General features: G+C 34.6%; 1 protein-coding gene across 2 annotated transcripts; it reads right to left on the bottom strand.

Moving 5' to 3' along the window:
- Positions 1-4,762: 4,762 nt before the first annotated feature.
- Positions 4,763-18,044, bottom strand: LOC129920147 (uncharacterized). Of its 2 annotated transcripts, none has more exons than XM_056001364.1 (6): positions 17,697-18,044; positions 17,331-17,561; positions 17,190-17,266; positions 16,953-17,134; positions 8,137-16,899; positions 4,763-6,492 (listed from the first exon to the last, which is right to left on the bottom strand). In XM_056001364.1, exons 2-6 carry the CDS (start codon positions 17,495-17,497, stop codon positions 4,858-4,860), a joined length of 10,824 nt encoding a protein of 3,607 aa, XP_055857339.1. In that variant the 5' UTR covers positions 17,498-17,561; positions 17,697-18,044; the 3' UTR covers positions 4,763-4,857. The 2 variants fall into 2 exon arrangements, with proteins under 2 accessions (XP_055857339.1, XP_055857338.1); XM_056001363.1 differs by having other exon boundaries at positions 17,694-18,044.
- Positions 18,045-18,220: the final 176 nt, after the last annotated feature.

Genomic DNA, 18,220 nt, shown 5'->3' on the forward strand with positions numbered 1-18,220 from the left:
CGAAAATTGTATCCTGATGCTTCCAAAACTATTTTAAGTAAATCTCTTGACACATTTTTTTTTAGTAATTACTTTATTAGTTATGTATTAAAAATGTAATAGGGACTTTTCACGAGTCAATTTTTTCCGTGCGGCGAAGCTTTTCGACTCGTGTGAACGTAATTCGCAGGCGACTAAAGTGACAATCCCTATAGAAAAATCCTAGTCGAACGACATATCGTGCGGCTAAAATCGACTCGTGAAAAGTAGGCATAAGACGATATTAAGTATTTTGTTTTTTTTTTTTTTAGAAATCGGTTAAATGTTTCATTTTTTTGTTAAAACAGTTAAAACAGTTTAAAAAAAGTTTCATTTTAAATCGAGTTTGCCCTTCAGCTCTTTTTGAGGTAAGTAGGTACTGAAAATTTAAATTGATGACAATATTTTTTTTTAGTAAAACTAAACAAATTTAGCATTTGAGTTATGTGTAAAAACACTACCTTTAATTTAATATATAAAATTTAAATTTCTGCGAAAAACAGTGAAAAAACAGAGATTTTTGATACTTTGAGCGAGTGTCGGCACCATTTAGACTTATCCAAACGAGCTAAAATTTTGGCTATCTAAAAATCTGCAAAGGCGGAAAATTTTATGGGGTTCCCCCGACCAAATTTCGAAAATCGATTTCTTGCGGTCACTCTAGTAAACACGCATGCTTCTAAAAAATAGCCGCGATTTAAAAATTGAAAATTGTCCCATTTTTTTGGCGACGCGATTGTGGCAAATTAAAATGGAACAAATGGACCAAAATAGTTATGCACACACTTGCGACTAAACCCAAAGCGACTAAAAAGTAGCAGTCGCAAAGAGGCCAACTCATGCGCACACATGCGATTTTCAACCACTCGATTTTTTAGACGCAAGAAATGAAACACATTATTTTAAATGAGAGCGCACAGACTTGCGATTTTAAAATCGCAAAGTTTAAAAAAATGGATCCGGTTCTATTTTTCCCGATTTTTACTTGCGATATAGGTACTATAGGGCAAGTTTAGGATTCGTAAAAAAAATCGAACCCGAGATAACAATTTTCCATGACATTACGATGATGGAGAATGCCAAAAAAGTGGGTCCGGCAATTCTGTCTGGCTCTTTTGATCTTGAAATGATGCATTTTTTTTATCGAAAAACGGTCAACTTTTTTTCGACCAAACATAATGTTTTTTCTTGCAATAAAAAATAGTCACGCGATTTTTTAGTCGCAAGTGTGTGCACGGTAATTTAATGTTGCGACTGCGATTTTTTAGTAGCAACGACTGAAAATCGCATGTGTGCGCCTAGCCTAAGGCTAGGGGATACTCACTGTTCAAATCTAATGGTCAAATGACCGCAAAGAAAACAATCACGAAATCCGTTCGTAATGGAAAATTTCATACAAATGGTATCTACGATCGGATTTTATGATAAGGTGAATTCATGAAACGGTGTAAGCTCTGGGAAAAGTGGTAAAGTGATAAATGTCTCAAAATTTGGTAAGGGTTTGACAGCTTGTTTACCAGATTAGAAACAGGTTCCTTGCAATGTGTATGTTTGTATCTTATTTTAGGCCCCACGAGTACCATTATTTCACCAAAGCATTGTATACTCATTCTTGGTACTGGGTAAATTTCTGAAGGTCTTCTCTTAAATTTTTATGAATTTTATGGAATTGTACTTTTAAATTTCCTATCGTTTATAAAAAAGAGCCACTATACAACACTTTCTAGTAATATCCATTATTATACTTAAAATAATTATTGTTCCAAGTGTCGCACGTGCGGGCAGGTGCATTATATTCTGTATAACATATCCTTATGTGCAGCAAACAAAAATCGCGAAAAATAGAACCGGATCCATTTTTTTAAACTTTACGATTTTAAAATCGCAAGTCTGTGCGCTCGCATTGAAAATAATGTGTTTCATTTCTTGCGTCTAAAAAATCGAGCGGTTGAAAATCGCATGTGTGCGTATGATTTGGACTCTTTGCGACTGCTACTTTTTAGTCGCTTTGGGTTTAGTCGCAAGTGTGTGCATGACTATGCTGATCTATTTGTTCCATTTTAATTTGCGACAATCGCGTCGCCAAAAAAATGGGACAATTTTCAATTTTTAAATCGCGGCTATTTTTTAGAAGCATGTGTGTTCACCGGCATTGAAATCCGTGTGATCCATTTTTGCGACTAAATAATCGCGCGACTGAAATCGCATGTGTGCGCCTAGCCTTAAGACAGGCTAACTCAGTTTGTAACATTACCTACCGATTTCAATATGTTTTTAAGCAGAGATGTAGGGGAGAGTGGCGGACAGTGAGACACCCTTTTTTTAAATTGGTATATCTTAGAATGTTTTCGAGATAGCTTAACGAAACTTTGAAGTTAGTTTAAGACATATTTTATCTTAATGTTGCAAAAAAACTTATAGTTAAAGAATGAATGAGGGCATCACATTGGACTAAAATGTAGAAAAAGTCAAAACGTCTCACTGTTTGAAAGGGGTGCGATCAGTGAGACATTCTTAGGTGAAAAAAAAAATAACGAAAGCGTCAAATAATTAGGTAATTGACAAGTATATACTTAATTAATTTATGTTACTTTAACCCATTTATTCAAAAAAAAAAAACAAAAAGCCAAAAAAAAATGAAAGAAAAAACAATACGAAATCATTTTGAAGTCATGCTAAAATAATAGATTTTTTTAAAATCTATATGTCTCACTGTTTGCTTTTTAAAAAACCTATGTCTCACTGTTTGCTTTTTAATAATGTCTCACTGTTTACTTTTTGTCATTTTTCGGAAAAATATAAAATTACAAAAAACGAGAAGGAATTCTAATTCAATGATATTTTTTTATGAAAGAACATATAAATATAATACATATGTAAAAAAAGTTCTGTCCACTAACCAGATTTTTTTGTGTTATACACTCTTTTTATAACACTCCAAAAACTACTTTCACCTGATTTTGTGTGATATTTTACGGCGGGGGAAAATGGACAGCTTTAATTAAGTCGGGACAAAATTAAAAGACGCAGACGGGGAAATAAACGTTTTGACCCAAACTAGCGTTACTGTGCTTATTTTCAGAAAAGAGAAAAATGGATTGTCTCACTGTTTGCACCGTCTCACTGTCCGCCACTCTCCCCTATTTAAAAAAAATATTATATCTTTTTTCTTCTCTGGTGGGTATATATTATAATTCTTATTGTATTCTGTAGTCTATAAGAGATTTATAACTCTGCTTGACGAAATAAATAAATAAATAAATAAATTTAAAATTTATTTACATTAATTTTACTTACTTTTGTGAAGATTCCATTTTTCTTAAAATATTCCGTAAATATTTTCTGTCGGAGGATTTCCGGACAAATTTTACGAACAACTGTAGAAAATTCTTTCCTGAATGCACTTTATAGCAATGCGTTGATGGGCCTCACATTTCATCCGAAGATTCTCCGATATGTCAAATGTCAGTTGTAACGGCGTACCTGCAGAGCTCAGTAACTTAGGTCTTCCTCCAACAATATTTTTCAGCTCACCTTTAAACCATAAATACTTTAGTTGTAACTATATATTATCTGTGTTTAAACTTTTTTCTTATTATCTGTTCAGAGCTTTTGCTTACCTTCAATATTTGTTCAATATTTGTTCAATTTTCCTAACGGAATATCCTTCTTTTCATTTATTTGTAAATGGTTGCATTTTAACAATTTTTTAAAGGACCCCGAACATTTTGTATGGGAAGTGGCCCTCGGTGAAATTGTCTGAAAAACCCGTTATTTTAAAAACTGTTCATTTTTCGACTTTCTGCCCATATCGACTTTTGATCAAGGGCTTTAAGAGAACAACATACTAAAATTTCAGACAATTTCACCGAGGGCCACTACCCATACAAAATGTGCGGGGTCCTTTAAATTGAATAAATTAACTGAAAGTGTAATTTTAGTTTACACAGGTTTAATAAAAACTTAATTTGATGGTATAAGTTTCGCTTTTTGATATTTGCCAATGTGTTTCAGAACTAAATACTTATTACTTGGGACAATTTTGCACCTAACTGTGTATAATAACTTTTCACTAATTCATGAGCATTTTGAGGAAAAAATACGATAAGTAATAAAAAAAATACACAGTCCTTAAAAACTCTGCAGGACAATTTTTGAAACGAAAATTACCGTGACTTTACGATGCTGTTATTCCGAAAAGACCTAGAACGCGATCAATTTTTACTCCAAACATATGACAACCATTCCGCAATGTTATCCGAACAAATACCTTCATAAGGTCGAAATTTATTATTTTTTGTATTATCTCGTTTATTTATATTTATGGTTGCATATATTTTCTTATTATCTACACAATAAAAATATTAATATTTTTGCTTATAATTTAAGTAATGAATTTCTTTTTTTGTATATTTTAAATCCTTTTGGGATGCGCCGAATGGGATAAGTTTTAATAATATATTTTGCAGATTAGGAAAGAGACGGCTAATTATACGAATATTTTTATATAATATCCGACTCTTAACTGTTTATATAACTTAGCATTAATAATATTTTTTTTTGCACATAGCTTTTCGCAATTGAATACAAATCCAGATTTAAATTCAAGTAGCTGACTGTGCTATTAAAATTAACTAAAAACTATGGAGTACATACATATGTGTATCTAAAATATGGTCGAAAACATCATTTCGACAAGTTTTTTGACTTATTTATTTTATTTTTTGTTGCTAAAAAAAATCGGTTTATTTTGTTTGTTATTCTTCGAAAGGTGGCGCTTTGAACCTAACTAAGAAGGTTCCAGCGTGGTACATCCTACTCGAAGAACATAAGTGGATATTATCTGCCGGGATCATCAAAACTAGCACTGCTTGTTACGACGGCATATTCACCCATATCAGTAACAACGGATTCTTCGTTTACTTGATCCTTATCCCCGTGTGCTTCTGTGTTTGATGGGAAGAACTCATAGCTAAGTTCTTGATCATTAGAGCTCATCGATGGCAAAGAAGTTATATCAGGATGATGACACAGGCCCGTTGCAATTATCTCATTCATAGTAATTGTACCTGGAGTTGGTGTTCTTGTTTTTGCAACAATAGCAGGATTGGTAACAGATGCAGGCAGCTCAAGCGACGTGGGCACATTTGGAGATTGAATGGGAACTCCAATTACATTGAGACAATCTTCAAGAGTTGCAGGAGTCGATGGTTTATTTTCGAATCTTCGTTTGCTCTTGTCTGAAGGAATTTCCACTGCAGACATCTTTGGGGCTTGATTGAGAAGGACATTTGTTTCATTGGTGTTTGCTTTAGTCATGTGATGAAAAATTAAATCAGCATTCTCTGCAGCCGTTCCAATTAATTGCATACCTTCGGGTGTTTCGATTTGAAGAATTTCGCCAGTATTTATAAATTGCTCTTCTGTATACAGTCCCGAATCATCAAGTGCCACTTCAAGAATATTTGTGGATGAATCCGCATTTTGAATAACGTCAGATATTGATACTTCATGCTGATGATCACCAATTTCTGTATTCAATGCTGGTACTGCTGTGATGTGCCCTAACGCGTAATGATGTAGCAGATTACTTATTACTTGTGGTGTCAAAATATATGCATCTTTTTCCGCATTATAAAAGTCAATTTTCTTTTCTCCAGTAAATTCAAAGAAAGATTTGTCATCTAAAATCATGTTGTGGGTGCCAGCAGTCACCACCATCATTTGCCCTCTTTCCGCATCTTCTATTACTTCACCAGTTTCAAATCTTGCTAATTGCAGGGTAAACTGTTGTGGTTGCAAATTGAACTGTTCCTGAACAAACTGTTCTGGTACAAACTGCTCTTGAACAAACTGTTCCTGAACGAATTGCTCCTGTACAAATTGCTCTTGTACAAATTGTTCTTGAACAAACTGGTCTGGAACAAATTGCTCTTGAACAAATTGCTCCTGCACAAATTGTTCCTCTACGAACTGCTCCTGAACCAACTGCTCCTGTACAAGTTGATCTTGAAGCTGCTCTCGTACAAGTTGATCCTGTGAAATCTGTTTGTGTGCAAGCTGTTCTTGAGTTAATTGCTCCTGTAAACATAGTAATGCTGACGCTTGCTCTTCCACTGAAAGCTGTTGGTGTTTTTGAATGAGCACTTGATCGTGCTGACTATTGCCTTCGTTTTGATTCACCATGTTTTCTGAATTAATCTCAATTAACCTCGATTGCAAAATATGTGGCGTACCATCAGATACTAATTTTAAAGCGTTTGGATTCGGTTCTCGACGAGAATCCGACAATTTCTTATGGGCTTCGGTTACCAGTTCGTCGGGTACTTCTAAAAATCTTGTTCGGTCTGGTGATAGATACAGAGGTTTTGAAAAAACTTCTTTATATTTATTGCCAACTAGCTCGCAAAGCAAATATGTTTGCGGGTATCCTGGCACCGGAAGGGAAGGTACTGCGTAACCACCGCCAGACACCTGAAGCAAAAAAATTAATAAACAAACACAAAATATACATTAGGGTGGCAAAATTTTTTTTTTCTTTTTTTTTTCAATTCTTACCTCCCAAAATTTAAGTGATTGGTCTGAAAAGAACGCTCGCGAAAACTATGCGCTGTAGTTTAACTCCAGAGGGTCGCTATTTTATTTTTAGTTTCCTATGCATTTTAGATATGAATTTTCGTTTTTTTTTTTTCATTCAAACACCATATAATTTTCATTTCTTAAAAATACCTATCACATAATCAGAAAGTTGTCTTTTCAAGCTTTAAGAATTTCTGAATTAATTTGGAGATAATAAATACAGTCATTTGTAATCTGGAATTCGTTCTGTTGAAATAAAATAGAATTTTTTTGTACAAAAATCCTATGTAAAATGCATAGGAAAGTAAAAATAAAATAGCAACCCTTTGGAGTTATGCTACAGCGTCTAGTTTTCAGGAGGGTTCTTTTCTAGTCAACCACTAAGATTTTGGGGGGTAAGAGTTGGAAAAAAAGAAACAATATTTTTTTTTTTTGAAGCACCCTAATATACACTGCGGTTCACATGAATAAAGGCACACATTTTAAAAAAGATAAAAGCGATTGGTGCTGTGGTTTGGTAACTTAGCAGATTTTCGGTCTTGGATTTTCAAAGAGTAACTTATAACAAACAATATTGTAAAAACAAAAAACCAAAAACTACTAGTTGCGTTGACTACTAGTTGCGTTTTTTTGCATGTGCTGACAAAACACTGTGTTTTGTTTGCGTCATTAGAATAAAGGCAGGCTCTAAAATCATGTAAAAATGATGAAAAAGCGTGGACAAAATTAGTTTTAGTATAGAAAAGTGAAACTTTGTAATAATTTGTGTATTTTAACAAAATCTAGGATAAGAGCTACAATTAGGCTCCTCAGAAAATTAACTTTGAGTTACATGGTTCGAAAAAAATCGCAAGCTTTGACAAACAAATAACAGTAGAAGCTTTCGCTAAGTTTAACACTTTGGGTAAACAAACGTCATAAGCATTCCATAAGGATAATGCCCGAAATCACAACGCAATAGAAACAAAACAGATGCATGTTGGATCAAAACGGAAGTTCACTGGACTAGCCACCATACTCATCGAATGTAAATGTTATGGAAAACTATAATTTATTATTTTTAAGATGTTACCAAGCATTTTATACAATTTCTCCACTTTAGTCCGTGATTGTGCAATGTGAAAGTGCATTTCCAGTGCAAACTTCTATTTTCGCCCTTTTCGTGGTTAATAATGCCAGCTCTTGGTAAATATTTGGTTCAAATGCACAAATACTATCAACGTTTCACTTTCCTATACAAAAAAAAAAAAAAAAAAAACAATTTTATCCCCGCTTTTTCATCGATTTTACCCGTTTTGATAGACTGCCTTTATTCTGGTGACGCACTGTGTTTTGTGAGGGGATGCGAAATAACGCAACTATTAGCCACATGGCTTCTATTTCTGGTTTTTGTTTTTACAATATTGTTTATTATAAGTTACTCTTCGAAAAACCAAAACCTTAAATCTGATAAGTTACCTGACCAAAGCTACAATCGCTTTATCTTTTCTAAAATGTGTGCCATTATTCAAGTGAATCGCAGTGTACATACACTCTTACCTCAGATGTTTCAATTGAAATTTCAGTCGTTGTTGTTGAAGCAGATTGTGGATTCAGGCCTATTGCTTGGTTCTGATAAGAATCATTATTTGCGCGAATACTTTGTGAAGAACCCATTGTCATCGAAGTGTATTCAGGATTTATCATAAATCCGACAGATTGTGTCTGTTGTTGATTTGGTGTGTATACGGTTGTGGATGCCATTGCTGATTGATGAGTTTCCGAAGAAGTTGTTTCTGGCAGCGACCGCATTGAACGCTGGCGAGGAGGCTCGCAAATTCTACCAGTCGAACGTCTTCCATTTGCATTGACTTTATTATTATTGCTTGGAGTCTGCTTAGTCGATGAAATGGTTTCTGTTTTGTTTTTAGGTGGTCGTCCCCGTCCTCTGCCTTTTGGCTTCGTTGTCACTGCTCGCCCAACAGGCATATTGGATGAAATATTTTGTTGCTCTTTGAAATATTGCTGTGTTTGATTGGATGGTGTTGATATAATATTCTGTGGTGATGTCACTGGTAGTGGTGGTATAACCGGTAGTGGAGATTTAGCTGGAGTTGCAATTTGAACTGTAAGTGGAGATTGTTTCTTTTGTCTTTGCTTGCGCTGGGAGCCCATTTCACATGAATCGGATGTCACTGGAACTCTTTGTTGTTGAATTTTACATGGCTCCGGACTGTTTGACATTACCACTGTATTTGTGGGATTTCTTATAATAACGTACTTATTACCACGATTATCGATTCCTATCTGTTTTTCTGAAAGATTTGATTGGGATGATTTTTCGTTACTTGCAAGTTGTTGTTGGCTTTGAAGCTGTTGTTGCAACTGCAGTTGTTGTTGCATCAATAGCTGGTGGTGGTGCTGCATTAAAATATTTTGTTCTTCTTGGAGTTGTTGTTGAATTTGATTTTGATGATGTTGGAATTGTTGTTGTTGAAACTGCTGTTGAAATTGATTATGTGTTTGCATCTGTCCTTGGGGATTCTGCCGCTGTAGCTGCAGTTGGTTATGATCCTGTTGTATCTGATGCTGTTGTTGTAGCTGCGGATTAGGATGAATATATTCTTGCTGTTGATTTGGTTGTTGTTGAATATTAATTTGTTGTTGATAATTTTCTTGCTCGAAATTTTGAGTTTCTGGAATTTGTTGTTCTGGCAATTGTTGTCGGGATGGCGTACGTTTAGTTCGAACACAAGATGTCCTGCGGACAGGTATGCCCGCTTTTGTTACATTTGCAGAACTGTTTCCAGAGAAATTGCTGGAACTTGTTCCTGTGTTGCTAGCCAACTGATGTTGGTTTTGTAACTGTTTTATTATTTGTGGATTCGTTGTTGGAGTAATAACAAGGTGTACTTTTTCGTTTATAATTTTTTCATTTGAAAGAACAATGGGCATATTAGAAATATCGAATATACCTTCCTCGGGCTTACTGCATTTGGCTGTCACCGTTATTAATGGTTGGTTATTTCCCGCACGCAGGATCTGTTGATTAATTATTTGCGGCTTAGCTTGTTGTGAGGTTTGCATTGACGTATTTTGATCATCTTTGGAAGATTTTCTCGTTATTTCTACTTGTGGGCAAAGGTTCTGTATCTGAGCAATTGTCTCTCTATCGGCTGCTTCTTCTTCTGCAATAGTTTTCGGGCAAGGTCTTTTTATTATAAACGAAGGAATATCGTCTTCAACACTCATCTTTCGCTTTTTAACTCCACTCCTCAGAGGAGCCTCGGTAGACGAAGGTCTATTCGTACCTAGAATAGTTGCAATTTGAGATGAAAGTGGATTCGAAATATCAACAGTTATGTGAACTTTTTCCAGAGTTTGTTTTTCAGCTAAATTGGATGATGTCTTGTCTGAATCAATGGTGATACCTTTGATCGATTCAAATGAATCAATTTCATCTGTTAATGACTCTTTCATATACTTGAGGACAAAACTGTCTTCAAAATTATCAGATGGTTTTATTAATTGTAAACCGGGGTCTTTTGAAACATTTGATAGTTTTGGAACTTTAACGTCAATATTTGATTCTTCTGGTTTTTCCTCTGACCTACCTTCATCAATCACACGTTTTCGGGGTGTCACTTTCATGTGGGAACGCCTTTTTCTTCGAATTAGTTCTTTTGGGACATCTCCCTTGTCACATAATTCCAAATCCTGTGTGGATGTTGATTCATTACATTCTAATGTTTCCTCTTTTATTTCTTCTTCAGCCAGCAAATTCTCCAAATTCTTAACTTCACTCAAGGAATCAACGGAATCTTGTGGTTTCGTTATGAGTTCAGTGGAGTTTTCTATATTTGTTGCTTGATTAGGAATAAGAAGTAAAGCCTCAGCGGCAGTCAACTCTTCACCTGCTAATTCTGATTTTCGGACATCAACGTTAGTTTCTGTCCAGCCTTTCTCTGTTTTTGATTTTTCTTTATGTTTGTTAAGTTTTATTATAGTATCTGATTTTTTCGTGATAGTATAATAAGAATCAGATGTTTTTCCATTTAGGTCTTCGACAAACTCGTTTCCCTCTGTTTGAGTACTTGTCATTTCAGAATTATATTCCTCTGAGATTTCATTTTCTGTTTTAGGATTTTCCGGATGATCGATTTGGAATTCCTGCACGATATCATCGACAATTGGTACTTCACAATCAACTTGTGGTCCTATCTCACTTTTGGATAAGCTTGTTGTAGTAGAATAATTTTCAATTGTTTCTGCTTCGGTATCTTCATCTAGTAGTGGTTCTATCGGAGGAGAACAGATTTCTTCTTCCTCCTCTTCAGATGAATCAGAATTTTCATAATTTGAATCCAAAGTGTCTTTTTCATTTAGTGGTAGTATATTTTCATGTTTTCCTAGGATATCATTATTTTCTTGGGAACAAGATTCATGTTCAGTCAATTCGTGTTCAATCACTTTGTTACGGAATGAATTGTTCTCACCACAATATAGCTTTGACTCTAAAATACATTCTTTTACATCATTTCCATATTTGTTCGCATTATAAACTATCTCATTAACAACATCATTTGATGTGCTTTCTTGTGTATCACATTGTAGCGATTGAATAAGTCGCTTATTTTCCTTTAATGAATTTTGTAACTGATTGCGTGTTTTGCGCGTTGATTTCTTCAGTGTTTTGTATCCTTTTCCTTCAGCATTTGTAGCTGGCGTTTCACCCCCGGATATGGGTCTGTTCAGCACTCTTTCGTCATCTAACATTGATGTTGGAGAACCAAATTCAGCCTCAGCATCTGAAATAATTGTACTAGAGTCATCGCTGGATAACTCTGCATGTTCAATATCAGTTTGTAACCTTTCTTCTTTCGGATCGTTTTCTTCGTCGGCGTACATTTGTGCGTTGATGCCAATAATTGAACTATTGGATTCATCAATGGGGTTCTCGATCACAACAGGTTCTGTTCCAACATATTTTAAGGTTTCACTCAAATTATCTGTTTCGTTTTCTGCAACCGAACTTTGAGACTCTATCACATCAGCAATAATCATTTCATTTAAGAATGTTCCATCATCACAGCACGATACAACTTCTTCTAATAGTTCAGTTGAAGACTCTTTTGCATTTTCCAAATTTTGCTCCTCATTCGAAATATGATCAACAATAGTTGACACTTCTGTGGTAACAAGTTCATATTCGAAGGGCGATTCGCAATTAGAATCTGCTTTGCCAATTTCATCGGAAAGAAACATTTCTTTGCCATAATCAGGTTCATTCATTTCTTCAGCATAGGCATTGCTATTATCTTCTATGAGTTTTTCGTGTTGATTTTTTATTAGTGTTTCCCCGTTATCTATATATTCAATATTTTCTTCATTGGCCATTGATGATTCGACAGTATATGGTATATTTTCTGGATTATTGATCTTAGCTAGATCGTCAGGAGACGCTGTTATATTATTCTGATTACTTGTTTTAACAATCATTTCAGGATCTTCGTTCACATCACCAACTTTTTCAGTAATAAAAGGCTCCAAATTCAGTTTCAACTCATCATTTTCTTTAGTTTCGGGAGAAACCATTGGATTTTCACAATTCATATTCTTTGTATTATCAACGTTACTAAGGTCATCATTTTTAGGGCATTCATTTGCAGTTTCATCACTCACACGAAGGTAATTCGTGTTAGTTTCCGTACTACTAGAAGAAACAGCACTTTCTACTATCTGTACAGATTCAGTTAGTACTTCTTGCTTTGATGGGGCATAAACTTCTGCTGGTGAAAAAACTATACGTCTAACTATTTCTTCTTCGGAGGTTGTTTCTTTACCATCAATTGCATGTTCCCCTTTGCTTTCCATATCCTTGACGTTTCCTCCCGCATTTGAAATTTTAGTGTCATTTTTCTCCCCAGACTCTTGGTTTTTTATATCTAGTGGCGGTTCAGTTCTATCACATATTTCGACCGGGGTTAACATGTTTACATTATAACTTAAAATAGACGAGCTCACAGATTTTGCTTCCGTTGTTGTTGTTGTAGTAGTAGTTGAAACCGACGTACAACTTTCGACACGAAATCGATTTCTGGACTTGAAAATTCGCTTTCCGCGTTCTTTGATGGGTAGTCCTCGAACTTCATTTGATAAAGGTTTAGAAGACGTTAGATTAACTGGTAGTGTAGTCGTTTTCAACAAGGATTCAATATCAGCTGATAATTGTTTGTCCTTCATTTCCAATTCAAGTTTTTGGGCGTCAGGCGTCTTTGGTCGACTATCCAGGCCAAAATTGTAACTTTTTTCCGGTGAAACATATGTTTTCTTAAAATTAGCTATAGACGTTAAAATATCTTCCTCCTCATTGAAATCAAAACATGCTAGCGATGCCTTGCTAAAGGAACTCCGAGGTTTCAATTCATTTAGTTCTGAAACTATTTTCGCATCTTCCAACTCTGATTTTGAATCTAAAGGCTGTACTGTAAAGGAACTACGAGGTTTCGATTCATTCAGTTCTGAAACTATTTTCGCATCTTCCAACTCTGATTTTGACTCTAAAGGCTGCACTGAATTTATTATGTCATCAACGCGTGTCGATTCAGTTGTACTACACTCTGGGTTTTCTGTTTTAGATTTAATTTGAACTTGAGTTTCGTTTACAACTGATTCAACAGTATTTAATTTATTTTCAAAATGCCCTTTTAAAGACAATGTTTCGGAATCATATTTGGCTTCTTCTTGAACTTGAATTGATAATGATTGATCGGTTGTGAATGAGTCAGTTTTTGTATCCTCGTTTGAAGAATGTAAACTTTTCTCATTTAACTTTACTTTTTTGGCGGGGGTTCCCGTAGTTTCTTTCTTAGCAAGAGTTTCCTTTGTTTCAAAAGTATCTCTTTTACATCCTCTGGGTGTCGGGGATCTTAACGTCGGTTTTTTTACTTTTAATTTCTGTTTTAAATCTGTGATGTTTTTTTCTTTACTCGATGTTTTAGCTTTTGATATCTCATCTGATGATTTCTTTCCAGAAAATACAGGTTCCACGTGACAATCTTTTTCTTTTAAAGTTTCATCACTATTTTTACCATCATCTGGTGCGTTTTTAGAAATCAAGGAACGTACTTGTACTGGCTTTTTGGCAGATGTTTTACTTTTTTTTCTTTTCGTTTGTTTTTTACTCAAAGAATTTTGTTCGATTTTGTTTGGTTCCACAGTGTTTACTTGAAGTAGATTTGGTCCGAGTTTTGAGACATAAGGTTCCAATATATTTTGTTCAGTTGTAATCAAAGAACTTTTAATGTTTAAAGAAGTCTCAACCATTGAGGTTTGATCTAATGGCTGATTCTCTGCTATAATTATGTCTCCTTTAACTTGCAGCTGGTTTTCTAAATCTGATTCTTTTTCTTTGGGCTCTGCAGGTTTCAATTCGATAGTTCTTGTTTCTACTAAATCTTGATTAATAATTTCAGCATTAGTTTGGTTAGTAGAAGCAGGCACTATTATAGTCGAAAGTGTTGTATTTATTTTTCTTTTAATCGGGTTTGTTTTAGTGGAGTCATCTGCAGTCGGCTTCAATGAATTAAACTCTGCTATAGTAGGTTCTTCCGTAGTTGTTTTGACTGAAGTAGCTATTTCCACAGAAATTGATTCAGTATTAATTAATACTACTTTTTTTTCTTCTATTGTAGTTGGTTCAACTATAGTTGATTTTTCTATGGTTGGTTCCATTGCACTTGGTTGTACCGTAATTAATTCTGGTATAGTTGCTTCATCTGTAATTGGTTCTACTATAGATGATTTTACTTTATTTGGTTCTAATGTAGTTGTTGGTTCTATTTTAGGAGGTTCTACTGCAGTTGGCTCTACTGTAGCTGGTTTTTCTGAAGCAGGTTCTACGGTAGTTGGTTCTTCCGTAGTAAGTTCTACTGTAGCTGATTCCTCTTGAGTTGGTTCAAATGTAAATGGTTCTACTGTAATAGGTTTTACTGTAGTTAGTTCTACTTTAGTTGATCCTAAAGTAGTTGTATCTAATGTAGTTGGGTCTTCTGAAGTTATTTCAGCTGTAGTTGGTTTTACTGTAGTTGATTTAACTGTAATTGGTTCTACTGTACTTGGTTGAACTGTAGGTGTTTCTATTGTAGTTAGTTCTTCTGTAGGATATTCTTTTGTAGTTGGTTCTACTTTAGTTGGTTCTACTGCAGTTGGTTCTTCTGTACTCGGTTTCGCTGTGGTTAATTCTATTATAGTTGGTTCTACTATTGATGGTTGAACTGTAATTGGTTCTACTTTAGGTGATTCTATTGTCGATGGTTCTTCTTTAGCTGATTCTCCTGTAATTGATTCTACTCTAGCTGGTTGTATTCTGGTTGACTCTATTGTACTGCATTTTATAGTACTTGATTCTAAATTAGTGGTATGTTTGAATTTAGTTTGTCCACCTGTATTTGATTCTATTTGAGTTTGTTCGACTGTAGTCATTGATTCTATTTCAATTGGTTCGGGTGTATTTGGTTCTCCTGCAGTTGTTTCTTGTGTGGTCAGTTTTACTATAGTTGGTTCTATTATAGCTGGTTCTTTTGTCGTTGGTTCTAATGTTGCTGGTTCAACTGTAGTTGATTCTATTTGAGTGGATTCTTCTGTAGCTGGATTAATTAAAGTTGGTTCTACTGTAGTTAATTTAACAGTACTTGGTTCGTTCGCTGGTATTTTAGTTGGTTCATATGTAGATTGTTCTACCAAAGTTTGTTTTTCTGAGTTTTGTTCATCTAACTTCTGTTCTACTGAAATTCTGGATTTACCAATAGGTGTTACCATTGTAAATTCTAGTGGGCTTGCTTTTTCTGTAGTTTGTAAAGCTGAAGCGGATTCCGTTATAGTTAATTCTTCTGAAATTGTTACCATGGGTAACTCAGTTGTTTGTGCTTCAGCTGTAGTAGTTTCTTCGGCTATTGTCTCAGCCATAGTTTTATCTTGTGGAGTCAATGTGCATTCATATGATAAATCTTCTTTAACATTTTCTGATACAGATTCTACTGCCATTATTGGTTTTATTACGTATTCTTGTGCAGTCGTTGATAGAGTTCTCGTACCTACAACTGTAGTAGATGTTAGTTCTTCATTATCTTGTAAGTTATTCACCGGGAACGATTTCATATCAGAAGGCGTTACTTCAACAGGGACTTCAATCGTTTCTGCTTCATGCCGAGTTGTTTTATTTTTTTTAGTGCTTGGTTTAAACATAGAACTTTTTTCATAGTTTGATTTAGCTTTGTCCCTTGATGCGGTCGTTAACATATTCGTAATGAGTAATTCTTCTGCAATCGTTTTTGTATCGTGTTGTTCTGGAACAAGAAGCTCCGGTGTAGCCGGTCCCAGTATTGGTATTTCGACGGCTGATTTATCTGGTACACATAATACATTTTCCTCATTCAAATGCTTTTCTGACGAAACATAACTAGTGGTTTTTTGGGATAGCGATTCCACATGAGAAAAATCGTCGCTCTGACTAAATTCAGTAAAAATTATATTTCGTCGATCTTTTTTGGGAATATTTCGAATTTTAGATGTTGGGGTTAGATTTTGTTTTTCTGTGACAGCCACAGAAGTTTCTTGATTTATTAATTTACTTGCGAAAACTGATGTTGATGCTAAAGAAACGGCACTATTGTATTGAATACTTTTATTTACATCTGAAGTAATATCGACAGCTTTAATTTGTTCAACAATATTCTCTCCTTCTTCATTTTCAACGTCGTCTTCTTTGTCTTCATCGATCCAGTCGGCTAAAAGACTTTTATGTATGTTTTCTGATTTGTTACAGTTTATAAAATTAAGTTGTTTTTTAGGTGGTGGTCTTATAGATACTGTGGCCAATGAAGTATTGTTTTCTTTTGATGGCCGTTCTCTTGCTAAATTTTTGTTACAATCTTCATTTGTTTTAACTATATCAGATTCCATTTCAACCCTGCTGTTGTTGCTGTCTATTGAAGACGCTAAATCGTTTTTTTTTATCAGTGGCCTTGAATCCATAACACTATTCATTTGAATTGTTGATGCTTTATCATTGACTTGGATAATTTCAGCAGGCGTTTGTTTTCCTTTTGTATTAGTTGGACTTATAATTGTGTGACCAACAAAAGAATTTCTCTGAGGTCGCGACCCTGAACCACTATGACTTCTCCTATGCAAAACCATAACATTTTGTCGAGTGCTTTGAAAGTCACACATAGTACATTTGTATGTTGGCGACAAATCACAAGATGAAATTGCGTCTGTGGTGGCACTCGGTTTTGTTTTTAATATTTTGTCTACTATTTCCTGCAATATTTAAAAATGTAAAAAACGTTAATTTTCTTGAGTATTTGACTAACACATTGCCTTCCATTTCGGATGCGTTCGCTTTGTGGCGGCGAATCTGTGAGAACTGCTTTAATAATGCTATCTGGTCGACTGTTGAAGAATAGTGAGGATCTAGTCACTGATCGTGTCAGTCGTTCAGCAGTTGATACGGCAGCAGGAAATTGCTCCATGTATTTATTCTTTGCCAAAAGTGCTAAGAATCAAATTCATATTTTTGTCTGTAAAGAATTGTTCATTAAATAACTTACCATGACCTTTGCGAATGAATTCGTCTTTTTTACTACAGTTAAAAGGAAATATCATCTTGGCATTCTTAACACACTCACTAGAAGCAAGGAAGTAGGTTCTTTTGATTTATACGAAACATACTTGGACAGTTAAGAACTTACAAAGATTCTTCTTGAAAAAATTTCACAACACAATATGGCTTTCGCTTTGTATTTCTTAGCAAACCTTCAGGTTGTCTTTGTTGGCTGCACACTTCTCCAGGCCACCAGCAACTCCGCAACTTAACCCACACGATATCCGCATCCTGGTATTCATTATCCTCAGACATGGTGTCCTTGAACAGTACAACTCAGCCGTAGAAATTTAAAAGATGTTCACTTAAAAAGCCAACTCTAAAAATCAAACAAAAAATAAATTGCATTCAAGTACGAGTTTTATGAAAAGTCAAGTTAGATTCTATTAAAAGTATGCTTTAAAAAACACTACTCTCAACAGATTTATTTACTAGTATTGGTGTTACTCACAACGTTTATATTTAATTACAGAACGGACCGCATCTAAGATAAGCCAAAAGATAAGGCCAACTAAAAACCAATTGTCATTGACCAAAGTCAAGGCACATGTTCTATTTTTTTTTTCTCATCTGTCTTAAATTAGGACATAAAATTCATGTTTGATGGAGTAATAGAATAATTGCTAGTTTCATTATAAGTTTCAATTTTGATTTTTTTTACAACATTCGCGCCTTCAAGCAGTCCTTTCAATTATTTATTATCGAAATCAAAGTCTGAAATTTATGTTTTTTATTATTTTCTGCACGCACAATTATACATGTGTAAACATTTCTTCTTAAGAGTCAATTTCATGTCAGGTATATCAAATTAAAATACCGGTACTTATCTTATCAATTAACTTCGTTTAAGAGCACTTGACAAATTAATTTATATTATATAGACAACTGTAATTATGTTTATAATATACACATAATACTGCCGACGCCTTCCAACTTTTGTTGATTAATACAAGGAAGAAAAACATACGCTATTTTTAC

This window comes from Episyrphus balteatus, chromosome 4 (assembly GCF_945859705.1).
Source record: "Episyrphus balteatus chromosome 4, idEpiBalt1.1, whole genome shotgun sequence".
Classification (NCBI taxonomy): Eukaryota; Metazoa; Arthropoda; class Insecta; order Diptera; family Syrphidae; genus Episyrphus; species Episyrphus balteatus.

Excerpts from the sequence above, each read along its gene's own strand:
- LOC129920147 (XM_056001364.1), bottom strand. The coding sequence starts at position 17,497 with ATGTCTGAGGATAATGAATACCAGGATGCGGATATCGTGTGGGTTAAG. Across the intron at positions 17,267-17,330 it reads TTTTTTCAAGAAGAATCTTT|TGAGTGTGTTAAGAATGCCA; the intron begins GTAAGTTCTTAA and ends CCTTGCTTCTAG. Across the intron at positions 16,900-16,952 it reads TCCGAAATGGAAGGCAATGT|GAAATAGTAGACAAAATATT; the intron begins GTTAGTCAAATA and ends TAAATATTGCAG.